Consider the following 14508-nt stretch of genomic DNA (forward strand, 5'->3'; position numbering starts at 1 on the left):
GTTAACCAGTCTGCAATGTGAACTCTCAATAATTCTTTTCCAGATGGTGTATAAGATACACTTTGGGAAACACTCTGGTAGAGTCATGTTGTAACTGAAAAGAATGCAAAAACCTTTTAATATTTATATCCGGATCTGAACATGTATATTAAGTTGTTCTTAAGCCAAGATATTTATATTTTTTCAGAATTTCAAAAACATTTATGGATAAATGTTTTTTCAATTGATAGTTTTAAAAGTGTCTCAGTAATTTCGGATGGTACCAATTCTGCCTAACATTTGTACATGTATGTTGAACATTTTGAGCTATATTGGCTGGGTAAATAGGACCCTGCCTATTCACCCCATAGGTAGATTTTCAAGAAAATTCTTTCCCTATTTTCTAATAATTATGACAGTAGTCATGAGGACTATAAATAATTTTACCAGAGTTATTGAAAGGTTTTCCATTTCTTACATAAATCAAGCTCAGTCTACATGCTTTAGGCACTTAACGGAGTTAATAAACACACGCCCGCATACACATACAAATATACACACATGCCTCTTAATCCTGGTATGCGCCTATAGACTGACCTATTAATTTTTCTTTAGGCAGAAGTCATCCTGTGGCAAAGTTTTAATGCAAAACATTATTTCTCTTCTTACTCTAGACATGAGCAATCAGGAAGTGAGTTTTTCCTCCATGAGAGTTCTTCAGTCTCCTTCAGAGTCACAAAATAGATCAAGGCCTGGTAGTGCTCCAAGTCCTGGGAAAACTCATGACAAAGGTATCTGCCTTAAGCATCTAGATTCACCTGTCTCTTATGGATTGTCAAACTTTAGACTTTTGAAAAAAGTGTTCCTATCTGTGCTTCAGGTTCTCGGATGGTAATATGAAATCATAATTATGCAGACTAGTAGAACAAGTCTTTTTTTTTTTTAAAGTTTGTGAGAATGGAGAAATTAATGAATTCTTTTAAATTTGAGATGGTAATAGAATACTTTCATTCAAATTTGCTTAATAGGAATTCATGAGGCCTTTAAAAAAAGGCCAGCCTAGAGTCCCAAGAAAAGATTGCATCTTCTGGAGAAATAAAAGTCTTAAAGAATGAGAAATGAAAAATATTCATTAGAAACAATGTTTTTTCCAGAAAAAAGATATTTTAGATGTCTTAAATATTTATCAAAACTCGATGGCAGTGAAGAAGCAAAAATATTCAAATCGAAAGGCACATTCTAATTTTTCTATTCTCTCTCCCCTCAAATATTGTCACAAACTCTAAACAGAGAACAACTGTTACCTGTTTAATTTAGTGACAGAGATATAACTTTTAGATACTGAAGACCTCAAAAGTAGGAGGATCAATATAGTACTGACTAGAGCTAAATAGAATTGATGAAACAGAAAGGGAAGTTGATTTCTGGAAACTCCTTTAAGGTTGAACCCCAATCACATTTGCAGCTTCAGAATATCCACTATTGGCCACCAATTTCTCAAGATTATTGACTGCTTTGTCCTTTTCATGATTACTAGTGATCACAGGAAGGAGTATACATGTCAGTGTGGATTCTCATAAAGGTGTATTGTGTCTGTTGCCATCTGTGCTTTTGTAAGTGATGTACTTTTAAAATCCTATAGGACTGTTCTTGTGTGTAGGATTTCCACAATGGGTGTATGTCAGTCAGAAATCTGAAACTTTAAAACTGTAATGACTAGATCACAAATTTAAATCCATTTGTATGATATATTTTGTAAAATTTTGGTAGAAGACTGTCTTTTTGTGCCAAATGATGTCCTAGGTTAAGGTTAGTAGTGGGCCAGGCTCTATTCCTAATGATTATTTTCTTCCTTCTTTAATTAAAGAGTTTTCAGTGCCATGGCATCTCATTGTAGTGACTCTTGGAATCTTCTGTTTACTTCTTTTGGTGACAGTCAGAGTGTTGGAGACAAAGAGTGAGTAATTGAAATATATCCTTCAAGTCTGAGTAACAGCAATAACCATCAATTCTGCGGATTAACCAGGCTCCTTCCATTGCGCCTTGGCTGTAATGGGGGAATGCCCCAGGTGGCTCTATCTTGTTGATTTTTCCTCAGACACATCTCAGTGTCATTTTCATTTTATTTGCCTGTTCCAATGACTGGACCTGTAATGAGCTTTCTCATTCTGTATAATACATGGTAACATTCCTTCTGATAAAGAATTAGTAATTTTCTGCCTTCCGAGTTTAGATCATCGTAAATTTTAGGTAGACATTCTTTGAGAAACAACTATTCAAAAGAAATTATGACTTTCTCTTGATTTTTTCTAAGTATACAATGAAGAAATGGTTTAGTAAAAAGAGTGATTTTATACATGGATGTTAGATGATCTCGACTTCGACCTTTATTGTTTATTTGAATTCCTTGACATCTTTAGAGAAAATCACTAATATAACACACTCAGATAAAATTAAATATTTGGATCTTCCTCTCTTTTCTCCTACAGATATTCTGTCTACTCCAATAATAACGATGCCATTACTTCGTTATTAGTGCAGATTTTCATACTCAGAAAACATGTTACTAAATATTCATAGACTGATTTTTACTTTAGTGCCTGTTTGTACATGATGCGCTAACAGTTAAAAAGAAACTAAACTGAGGGGCCAGCCTGATGGAACAAGCGGTTAAGTGTGCGCGGTCCGATATGGCGGCCCGGAGTTCGCCCGTTCAGATCCCCCGATATGGCGGCCCGGGGTTCGCGCGTTCAGGTCCCGGGTGCTCACCGATGCACCGCTTGGCTAGCCATGCTGTGGCAGCGTCTCATATAAAGTGGATGGGCATGGATGTTAGCCCATGGCCAGGCTTCCTCAACAAAAAATAAAAAACAGGAGGATTGGTAGATGTTAGCTCAGGGCCGATCTTCACACACACACACCCACAAAACTAAACTGAACGGTAAGGTGTTACCATTATAATTCCATTCAGATACCTTATTTTATTTCTTCTACGCTTAAGTTGCTAATAGTGGGAAATTTGATGTTTCTATTTCTGTGGTCAGTTTATTGAGGTGTTACTTTCTAAATGTCAAATTAATAATTAAAGTAATGAAATGGCTTGGTTGTCAAAGTGAGACTTTTTCTCTTGTATCAAATTCCAACACTTAAGCATTATGAGTACTTTTTTGTATTATATGAATGTTATTAATTTTAGTTTTGCAGTGCACTCAAGAAAAGCACCAACAGGAGGCAATTCCACGAAATCTCAGTCAAAAGTGCCACAATATACAAGATGACAACTACTTAAAGGAGCAGCTTTTGAATAAGACTTTAGAATATGACATTCTCAAAAATGAAACCCTTCAGCAGAAAAAGGAACTGGACTCACTCTTTATAGAAAAGAAGAGATGTCATAGAAAACAGGAGAGCTTTTCAAAGTCTCTGCAAAATACAGGTATTTTGGATACAGGAGGAAATCTTGAATGAAAGATTGCATGATTTTTCGTTATATTTTCCCCTCCAGAGGCTTTGAGGCCTAACAAACAGGCGTACGGTATATGCTAGAGATCTGTGTCTACTCGACAACTGCAATTTGTGCATCTTATATGTAGTACAGGTATTTGTGTTTACTTGTTTCCAATATAGGATTAAGACCCCAGAAGCCATGTTTGGAGTAGTAGAGCCCTGTGTTTCCAAAACTCAATGGCAGTCCTTGCATTCCTACTGCTCCCAGAAGGTGAAATAGTATGTCTGCTCCCCTGAAAATCTGTGTCATTGTGGAACTGTGGGCCAGTTAGACACTCTCACTTTGTCACTGACATGAAATACAGAGGCTATCAGTAAAAATATACTGAGGCTACAATGGGCACAAGGCTTTTTATTTGGATGCTGTTGCAAAGATAACTGTGTGTGTGTGTGTGTTTCCATTCTGCCTTGACTTCAGGTATTTGGTCTATTTGTGATCAATACACATTCCCTGCAGCACATCTGCAAGATTCACCAGTGTTGACGCTTGTGAGACTCTGTGTGATGATACCATTATAAACTACGAAGAGATGAGAATATGAAATCTCATACAATAGACTCTGTTATCATGCATAACAATGAAATGAACTGACCTGGTCAATCAACTAATAAATATTTGTTTATGATTTAGAGTTTACAAAGATATTTTGCATGTTTAATATCATTTAGGTATGGTAGTTAGTAGAAATTTACTCTCTCTATTACTAGAGGGTCAATATTATTTTAAAAATTTCGTATATTGTAAGATACGTGAGGAGGAAAAAAACACAAAGAATAATGTTTATTTTATTTAGAAGGCATTCCAGAATTTTTTTTTTTTGCATTTTATTTTATTTTTAAAAACAGCTTTATTGAGTTATTATTATTATGCAAAAACTGCACATATTTAATATATGCAATTTAATGCATTTAGCCTTTGCACATAACTGTAAAACCATTCACAGTGTGGGTAATAGACATATCCATCACCTCCAAAAGTTTCCTCATGTTCCTTTGTTTGTGCATGGTAAGAACACTTAAAATGAGATCTACACTTTTAACATGTTTTTAAGTGCACAATTCAGTATTGTTAACTGTAAGCACTATGTTGTACAACAGATCTCTAGAACTTATTCATCTTGCATAACTGAAACTATATACCCATTGAACAACAACTCCTCATTCTCCCGCCCCCTCCCCACCCCAGCCCGGCAACCACCATTCTACTTATGTTTCTCTGAGTTTGACTACTTCTTATATCTCATGTAATTGAAATCATGCAGTATTTCCTTCTGTGATTGGCTTATTTCACTTAGCATAATATCCTCAAGCTTTAGCTATATTGTCTCACAAGCCAGGATTTCCTTTTTTAAGGCTGGATAATATTCCATTGTATGTATATACCACATTTTTTCTATCCATTCATCCCTGAGTGTGCATTTGGGTTGTTTCCATATCTTTGTTATTGTGAATAATGCTGCAATGAATATGGGAGTGCCAATATCTCTAGGCCTTCCAGAATATTGATGAACCTCTTATTATCATTATTTATAGCTAAGAGTTTATTTATAGAGGACTGATAAATATATTCCTGTGCTTAACAGAATTCCAGATGACAAGAAGTTTAATGTTTCACCTTATATATTGTAGGCAAACTCTATGCAGACCGCTGGTCCTGTTGTGGAGTAAACTGTTATTATTTTACCACTGAAGTTAAAACCTGGAAGGGATGTAAACAGACTTGCCAAGGTTACAATTTATCTCTTTTGAAGATAAATGATAAAGATGAACAGGTATCATGATTTGTTACATTCACTTTTATTCTCTTGGACTCTGTCTCTCTTCCTTGGACCCAAGATATTGAGGACCGGGAGGGGTCCAGAAAGAGGGACCTTCAGTTATTCTTTGTGTTGTGTCTGTTGAATGAGCAAAAGTTGTATAATTAAGAGTCTCCCAGGTGACCCCTGCCTGCTAATAGGTGTATGATCTTGTTACTAAGCATTCAATACGTATTATCTATCACGATGACAAATATTATTTCTAAAAAGGAAACCTCCTTGCAGATGCAGTTTGCATCTTTGCAATCACCTCCCTCTCTAAGGAATCTATAGGAGACCTGCTCTCGGAGAAGTGTGCTTTTCCTTCAAAGAAGTACTTAACCCTTTGTTAAATTGCAGCCTGGAACGAGCAGTTATTTCTTCCTATAAAGTGGCAACTAAGATCCCAGAGGCAATACAGTCTAGTAGTTTCTGTTAGGTATACAGGGGCCAGACTACCTGGGATAAAATCCAGTTTCTGTCTGGGTGACCTTGGGTAAATTACTTAACCTCTCTGGGCCCCAGTTTTCCTATTTGCAAAAGGGAGATAATAATGAGGAACATAAAAGTGCTCACACTTTTACAAATTAGCCTTATGGTGATTTTCATTGCATCTGTAGGTAACATTTACTTGATCAATATTCTTATATAGTACATCAAGATGTGTAGCTTTCAAAAAGAATTATAAAAAGAAAAAATACAGTGGCAACAATTTCTAAACTATCTTTTTAATTTATTACCAGTATCTACATACATAAAATGTGTTTTTATAGAGAAAGGTTTGTAAAGATCAGCCTGAAACTTCTATTTATTATTTAGGAAAACAACACAAAATTCATATGCAAATCTAATAGATGTTTTAAATCACAACATAAAAGAATTTAGGACATCAATTCATAAAATAACTTTTTATGTTTGTTACAGTAAAACACAGTTAAATTTTTTTTTTTTTATTGATGTTTTAATGGTTTCTAACATTGTGAAATTTTGGCTTGTACATTTTTGTTTGTCCATCACCCCATATATGACTCCCTTCACCCCTTGTGCCCACCCCCCACCCCCACTTCCCGGGTAACCACAGTCCAGTTTTCTCTGTCCATGTGTTGGTTTATATTCCACATATGAGTGAGATCATACAGTGTTTGTCTTTCTCTTTCTGGCTTATTTCACTTAACATAATACGCTCCAGGCCCATCCATGTTGTTGCAAATGGGACGATTTTGTCTTTTTTTATGGCTGAGTAATATTCCATTGTATATATATACCACATTTTCTTAATCCAATCGTCAGTCGAGGGACACTTAGGTTGCTTCCACTTCTTGGCTATGGTGAATAATGCTGCAATGAACATAGGGGTGCATAAGCCTCTTTGGATTGTTGATTTCAGGTGCGTTGGATAGATTCCCAGTAGTGGGATGGCTGGATCATAGGGCATCTCTATTTTTAATTCTTTGAGGAATCTCCATACCGTTTTCCATAGAGGCTGAACCAATTTGCATTCCCACCAGCTGTGTATGAGGGTTCCTGTTTCTCCACATCCTCTCCAACATTTGTTGTTTTTTGTCTTGGTGATTATAGTCATTCTAACAGGCGTGAGGTGGTATCTTAGTGTTGTTTTGATTTGCATTTCCCTGATGATTAGTGATGTTGAGCATCTTTTCATGTGCCTATTGGCCATCTGTATATCTTCCTTGGAGAAGTGTCTGTTCATTTCCTCTGCCCATTTTTTGATCGGGTTGTTTGTTTTTTTTTTGTTGTTCAATTGAAAACACAGTTAAATTTAAACCAATAATTTAAAATATATTCAATCACTTATTCAGAAGTTATGTAATGTGTCACTTTGCTACACTACATTTTTGGACAGTAAATATTTCGTAATACTGCCCTTTTTCCCTTCACCTCTTCCAACTACTGAACTACAGCCAATCTTTTTCTTATGAGGCTGAAGGCTGAAGGCTCTCAGACACATCTCCCCAGATACACTTGTTGTTTTAATAAATTTATTTTGAATATAGCTGTTTTCACTTAAGAATATGTAATGATCATTTTTCTGCATCCTTAAGTATTTTTCTGGAGCATGATTTTGAATGGTTTTATAAAGATCAAAAATTATTTAACGAATCTCCTATTCTGAGATATTTAGATTTTAAATTTTTGCATGTTTTAAGTAGTCTGTGAAACTGGCAGCCATTTTTAACATAAGTAAATAATCCTGGAGAAAATTACTTTGCAAAATGAAATACAGGGTTTGAGGGGAGAGAAGTTTTTCTAGGAAGGAGGGATGAAGGATGATGTAGCAGAGTAGTGGCCTTAGAAAGAGTTGGGCCCTTTACCTATCATTTTCATTCATTTGACAGGTGGGAATTTAGTCACATGATATGTTTTGTTTCCTTTATAGGCCTTCATTCAACCCCAGACTTATGGAAATAGCTACTGGATTGGATTATCATATAATGCAGAGGAAAGGAAGTGGAAATGGATTAACGATGGCACATCTTCTGGAATGTAAGTCTCTGGAATGCATAAAACTCTAATATTGGTGTTAGGGCTGGAAGGATTGTATCTAAAAAGAATCTTCTCTTATTATGCACAGCTTAACTCATTTTCAAGTGGCCATCACTGGTAAGAATAAGTAGAATGATTAAGAAAGTGTTTCAGGAAGCATACTTAAAAATAAAAGATGCATCCTACAGAGTTATTAATAATACTAAAATTATGATGCTAAACACATGCTCAGAAGTATGTGTTATGAGGTACACAAAATAAAACAAAATCATAAAGTGATATGAAATGATCAGACCATCCTGACTTAGCCAAAGTGATCCCTCCCACAACCTCAAATGAATATTTTGAGCATCCTAAGAATTCATTTTAAACTCCTTTACATTATTGGTTTATATTATTTATAAATATAAATATACATGAGTATACACACACACACACACGCATATACTTGCACTATGGTTCTTCTATTTTGAAGTGCAGTATTTTGTAACCTCCTGGGTTTACATTTAGTTATAATCTGCTGTTAAACTGTTCAATGATTTTTTAAAAATCTGAACTATGTATTACATTATTTATTTCTAGAAATTCTGTTTTATGTTTTCAAATCTTTCTAGTTACTCATATTTTCAAGCTGTCCTTTATTTCTTGAAAGATACTAAATGTTCTTATTGTATATTGGGCATCTGAAAATTCTTAGATATGAAGTTTTGTGGGTCCTCTCTATTGTTTCTGCTGGCTTTTATTCACGATGTCATTTTCTTTGTAGTGTTGAGTGATTTTTTTTCTCATTTTTGAGCTGCTGTGGAAATTAGTCAAGGATGGAGATGAAGATGGCTTCGTCAAGAAAGAATTCGCTTTTGTTGGATGCCTTGGGGCACTATGAGTCAGGGCCACTGTTTTTATTATTATCATTTTTATTGAGGTCATAATAGTTTATAACAGTGTGCAATTTCAGTTGTACTGTATTATTTATCCATCACCATATATATGTGCCCGTTTATCCCTTATGCTCAGCCCCAACCCCATCCCCTCCCCTCTGGTAACCCCTAGTCTGTTCTCTTTGTCCATGTGTTTGTTTATCTTCTACATATGAGTGAAATCATATGGCGTTTGTCGTTCTCTGTCTGGTTTATTTTGCTTAACATAATACTCACAAAGGCCATCCATGTTGCCTCAAAGGGGGCGATTTTGTAATTTTTCTTCTTTTTTGAGGAAGATTAGCCCTGAGCTAACATCTGTTGCCAATCCTCCTCTTTTTCGCTGAAGAAGATTGGCCCTGGGCTAACATCTGTGCCCATCTTCCTGAGCTTTATGTGGAACGCTGCCACAGCATGGCTTGATAAGTGGTGCATAGACTCGCGTGGGAGATCAAAAGCGGCGAACCTGGGGCCAACAAAGCCAAGCGAGTGAACTTAACTGCTATGCCACTGGGCTGGCGCCACGATTTTGTCTGTTTGCATGGCTGAGTAGTGTCCCATCGTGCATATATAGCACATCTTCTTTATCCATTCATCAGCCAATGGGCACTTGTGTTGCTTCCATGTCTTGGCTACAGTGAATAATGCTGCAATGAACATAGGGGTGCATAAGTCTCTTGGAATTCTTGATTTCAAGTTCTTTTGATAAATACCCAGTAGTGGGATAACTGGTTCGTATGGTATTACTATTTTTAATTTTTTGAGAAATCTCCATACTCTTTTCCACAGTGGCTGTACCAGTTTGCAAACCCACCAGCAGTATATGAGGGTTCCCTCTTCTCCACATCCTATTCAACATTTGCTATTTTTTTGTTGGTAGTTATAGCCATTCTAAGAGGTGTAAAGAGATATCTCAATGTCATTTTCATTTGCATTTCCTTGATGATTAGTGATGTTGAACATCTTTTCATGTGCCTACTGGCCATCTGTATATCTTCTTTGGGAAAATGTCAGTTCATATCCTCTGCCCATTTTTTGATTGAGTTGTTTGTTCTTTTGTTGTTGAGTTGTGTATCTTTATAAATTTTGGAGATTAACTTCTTGTCAGATATATAATTTGCGAATATTTTCTTCCAGCTGGTGGGCTGTCTTTTCATTTTAGTCCTGGTTTCCTTTGCCTTGCAGAAGCTCTTTAGTCTGATGAAGTTCCATTTATTTACTTTTTCTTTTGTTGCCCTTGTCTGTGTAGATATGGGATTTGAAAAGATCCTTCTAAGACTTATATCAAAGAGTGTAATGCCTATATTTTCTTCTCGGAGTTTTATAGTTTCACGTCTTACCTTCAAGTCTTTAATCCATTTTCAGTTAATTTTTTCTGTATGGAAAAAGATAATGGTCTACATTCATTCTTTTGCTTGTGGCTGTCCAGTTTTCCCAACATCAGTTGTTGAAGAGACTTTCCTTTCTCCATGGTATATTCTTGTCTTCTCTCTCGAAGATTAGCTGTCTGTAGATGTGTGGTTTCATTTCTGGGCTTCCAATTCTATTCCAGTGACCTGTGTGTCTGTTTTTGTGCGAGTACCATGCTGTTTTGATTACTATACCTGTGTAGCATAGTTTTAATTCAGGGATTGTGATGCCTCCAGCTTTGTTCTTTTTTCTCAGGATTGCTTTAGATTTTGGGAGCCTTTTGTTGGCTCATATGAATTTTAGGATTTTTTGTTCTATTTCCATGGAGAATGTTATAGAAATTCTGATTAGGATTGCATTGAATCTGTAGATTGCTTTGGGTAGTGTGGACATTATAACTATGTTTATTCTACCAATCTATGTGCATGCAATACCTTTCCATTTCTTTATATCATCATCAAGTTCTTTCAATAACGTCTTATAGTGGTTTTTATACCTCATTTTGTTAATGTGGTGTATCACATTGGTTGATTTGCAGGTGTTGAACCATCCCTGCATACCTGATATAAATCCCACTTGAACATAGTATATCATACTTTTAAGGTATTGCTGTATTTAGTTTGCCAATATTTTTTAGGGATTTTTGCATCTATGTTCGTCAGCGATATTGGCCTGTAATTTTCCTTCTTTCTGTTATCTTTGTCTGACTTTTGGATCAGGATGATTTTGGCCTTCTAAAATGTGTTGGGAAGTGTTCCATCTTTTATTTTTTAGAATAGGTTGAGAATGATAGGTATTAAATCTTCTTTGAATTTTTGGTGGAATTCACCAGAGAAGCTGTCTGGTCCTGGACTTTTACATTTTGAGAGGATTTTGATTACTGTTTCAGTGTCTTAACTTGTGATTGGTCTATTCAGATTCTCTATTTCTTCTTGATTCACTTATGGGAGGTATGAGTCTATGAATTTATCCATTTCTTCTAGATTGTCCAATTTGTTGGCATACAGTTTTTCATAGTGTTGTCTTATAATCCTTTGGTATTTTTGCAGTATTTGTTTAATTTCTCCTCTTTCACTTCTAATATTACTTATTTGAGTCTTCATACTTGTTTTCTTAGTGAGTCCAGGTAAGGATTTTTCAATTTTGATTATCTTCTCAAAGAACCAGCTCTTAATTTCTTTGATCCTTACTACTGTTTTTGTTTTTTTTGTTTCCTTTCAATTTTGTTTATTTCTGCTCTAATTTTTATTATTTCCCTCCTTCTTCCTACATTGGGCTTTGTTTTTTCATCTTTTTCCAGTTATGTGAGGTGCAGTTTAAGATTGTTTATTTGAGATTTTTCTTGCTTGTTAGGGTGGGCTTGGATTGCTATGAATTTCTCTCTTAGGATCTCTTTTGTTGCATCCCATATGAGTTGGTGTGATATATTTTCATTTTCATTTGTCTCCAGATATTTTTAAATTTCTCTTTTGATTTCTTCAATGATTCATTGGTTGTTCAGTATCATGATTTTTAGTCTCCACATCTTTGTCACTTTCTCAGCTTTTTTCTTGTAGTTCATTTCTATTTTCCAACATTATGGTCATAAAAGATGCTCAATGTGATGTCAATCTTCTTCTTTATTGAGGGTTGCCTTGTTTCCCAACACATGGTCTATCTTTGAGAATGTTCATGTGCACTTGAGAAGAATGTGCATTCTGCTGTTTTTGGATAGGATGTTCTATATATATCTATTAAGTCCATCTGGTCTAGTTTTTCATTGAATTCCACTATTTCCTTGTTGACTTTCTGTCTGTATGATGTATCCATCAATGTAAGTGGGGTGTTAAGTTCCCCTACTATTGTTGTGTTCCTATTAATGTCCCCTTATAGGTCTGTTAAAAGTTGCTTTATGCATGTTGTTGCTCCTGTGTAAGGTGCATATATATTTATAAGACCTATGTCTTCTTTTTGGAGTGCCCCTAGGTTGCTGCAGTTGGGAGAGGGAGAGGATATCCCTTTCCCTCCTTCCACTGCCTCCTGGAAGTTTCAGCACCTCCACCTTCAGGTGTATGGCTGCGTGGGTCTCTCAGACATTTATACTGTTGTGTGAATGTCCTCTGCTGGTTTATGAATATCCTTTTCATTGTATCTTAGGGAAGAGAGTCTAAGGGAAGAGCTCACTTTGCCATGATGCTGACATCACCCATTTTCTAAGGCTGCTTTTAATTCCCCATATGAGCCCTGCATGTAGTGTAGATCTGGGCTGCAAACCTACAAAAGATGTCATACAGAAAATTACCTTAATGTGACCATAGCCTGTAAGTACACTTTCAGGCAAACAATCTCAGACATCATAGAACAGAAAGGCTCATGGGCCAAATAAATACACTTAAATCGCACAGTTAATTAAATCAATTTAAACCACATTGCACTATTCCAGGGGAAGGAAATGGAATAGCTCTCAGACTTGGATGGGATGCGATAGGTTGTCACACTTAGGATAAGTTGCAAATGTGTGAAAGGATCACCTGAATCCTAGGTTACGCAATCTTCATATGGCCTGCCTCTCTCTGCTGCATAACCCTTTCCTGATGATGGTGTGGTTTCTAGGACCAGACTTGAGGTTTGAGTAAAAGGGCCCAACAGATAGAAGGTTCTTGTGCCCAGCATACATATTTTCTCTACTGGGGAGGTGCAGGAGCATGTAAGCCTGACCACAGCTGCAGTGTTCTAATAATCCTTATGAGCAGCTATGAATTTTATTTGAGTTTCTTAGGCAGAAGGCCAGAAATAGTGTCACCAATGGGTGGGGACATGGACACCTCATGAATGTTGAGTATCTATGTGCATCATGTGTATTTGGAGTATTATATTTAGTGTCTACTTGGTTCCTTCATCTTTTCCTATGTTTACCATTCATATGCTCTACTTTCTCTATCTATACCTAACATGTCTCAGAGGTTACCAACTTACTTATACATACTTCATACATCCTATGTGTTCTGCCTATGACTTACCAGCTACTCAGATTCATTTATCTTTCTTGCTTGTTTCTCTTCATTCCTATAGCAGATTTGAATATTCTTAAATAATATAGCAAATGCAAATTATATGAGAGATGGTTTAATCTTTTGAAGTCTTAGGTAGGATTATTCTTTTTCTCTTCTGCCTAAGTGCAACGTTCAAAGACAGTTCTTGGGTGGTTTATACTGAAGATATATTCCTTTGGGGTCTCAACTCTTTATGGCTTGTCTTCTATTTAGAACCTTGGGTGGAATTCATTATTCAGCCTGCTACATCAATGAAGGGAAGAACCGGCTTCAGAGCTTCAATTACCCTTCCAGGTTCCCACTTTTTCTTAACCCTCGGCCTGAATATGAATTTGTTTCTTTCCAGTTCATAAATTTGTTGAAGCACATTTAAATTTTTCTTTATTCATCATTTTACTTACTGTTTCAATAGTAAGATAATTCTGGTATCTAATCCACCACTTTGCTGAAGCAAAAGTCCTGCTTTTAGATATCTTTCAAGGGATAGTCATGAAACAATAATTATAATTATTAATATAATAATAATTATTAGCTATGGGGTGGGAAGGGAAAGAAACAAAACAAATGAAAACCTCAATTAAATAACCTCATCTCTCGCTATAGTCCAATTCTGCTTTTTCTCTTTAAGGTATATGCACATGAGACCCAGTTATCTCTGTCACAGAAATTAAGTTCTTCTTCTTTTTTATCTCTCACTTTTACTGAAAAAAATTAACATAAGAAAGCAATTTTGCTATATATCATGATCCCTCAGAACTGCTGCAAGGTAATTTTGACTTCTGACCCAAAATTCCCAGTGTGGAATAAGATGGATGATTGTGGGTGTGATCAAGAGGCTGTTATTCTATTTAACAGGCAAGAGCAAAGGAAAGCCTTTTAGTGATGAAGTCGTGATTAACATTTCCATATTCCAGATCTTTAGGCAACAAACTTAAAAAGATGATGATTTATGTTATTGTAAGCTTCATAATTCAACAGTGGACCATATGTGTTTTCTGTTCTACAGTAATTCTCCAATAATGAGTTTGCCTCCTGGGAGAGAAGAATGTGCTTTTTTAAGCTCAGCAAGAATAGAAAATACTTATTGCTCTACACCTTATAATTGTATCTGTGAGAAGAGAATTGATTGTGTTTCCACTGCCTGCTTCAAATAGACACAGAAGAAACGGTGAAAAGGAATTTTGTCATTTTGTTTCCTGTGATAATTTGTGATTATTTACAAATTAATGTTTTTGACAGCAGGACTTATTCCACTGTGGACAAAGAGATGAGATGGAAGAGGAAAAAATGCTATTTTGGGCTGTGATTTAAGAGATCAGACGCCGGCTGTCTTCTTGGGGAAGAGGGGAAGATTTTGTTTTT

At 35.9% G+C, this 14508-nt stretch overlaps 1 protein-coding gene across 1 annotated transcript; it reads left to right on the forward strand.

The window, feature by feature from the left end:
- Positions 1–655: 655 nt before the first annotated feature.
- LOC131416331 (killer cell lectin-like receptor 2) lies at positions 656–14300 on the forward strand. The gene is made up of 6 exons (XM_058558799.1): positions 656–770; positions 1847–1936; positions 3176–3415; positions 5116–5258; positions 7681–7787; positions 14153–14300. Exons 1-6 carry the CDS (start codon positions 656–658, stop codon positions 14298–14300), a joined length of 843 nt encoding a protein of 280 aa, XP_058414782.1.
- The last annotated feature ends 208 nt before the right edge of the window (positions 14301–14508 follow it).

The sequence above is a fragment of the Diceros bicornis genome, chromosome 17, assembly GCF_020826845.1.
Source record: "Diceros bicornis minor isolate mBicDic1 chromosome 17, mDicBic1.mat.cur, whole genome shotgun sequence".
NCBI classification, from domain to species: Eukaryota; Metazoa; Chordata; class Mammalia; order Perissodactyla; family Rhinocerotidae; genus Diceros; species Diceros bicornis.

Bases quoted from the DNA above. Each gene is read 5' to 3' on its own strand.
- LOC131416331 (XM_058558799.1), top strand. From the start codon at position 656: ATGAGCAATCAGGAAGTGAGTTTTTCCTCCATGAGAGTTCTTCAGTCT. The intron at 771-1,846 runs GTATCTGCCTTA...CTTTAATTAAAG, and splicing joins TGGGAAAACTCATGACAAAG to AGTTTTCAGTGCCATGGCAT. The intron at 3,416-5,115 runs GTATTTTGGATA...TATATATTGTAG, and splicing joins AAAGTCTCTGCAAAATACAG to GCAAACTCTATGCAGACCGC.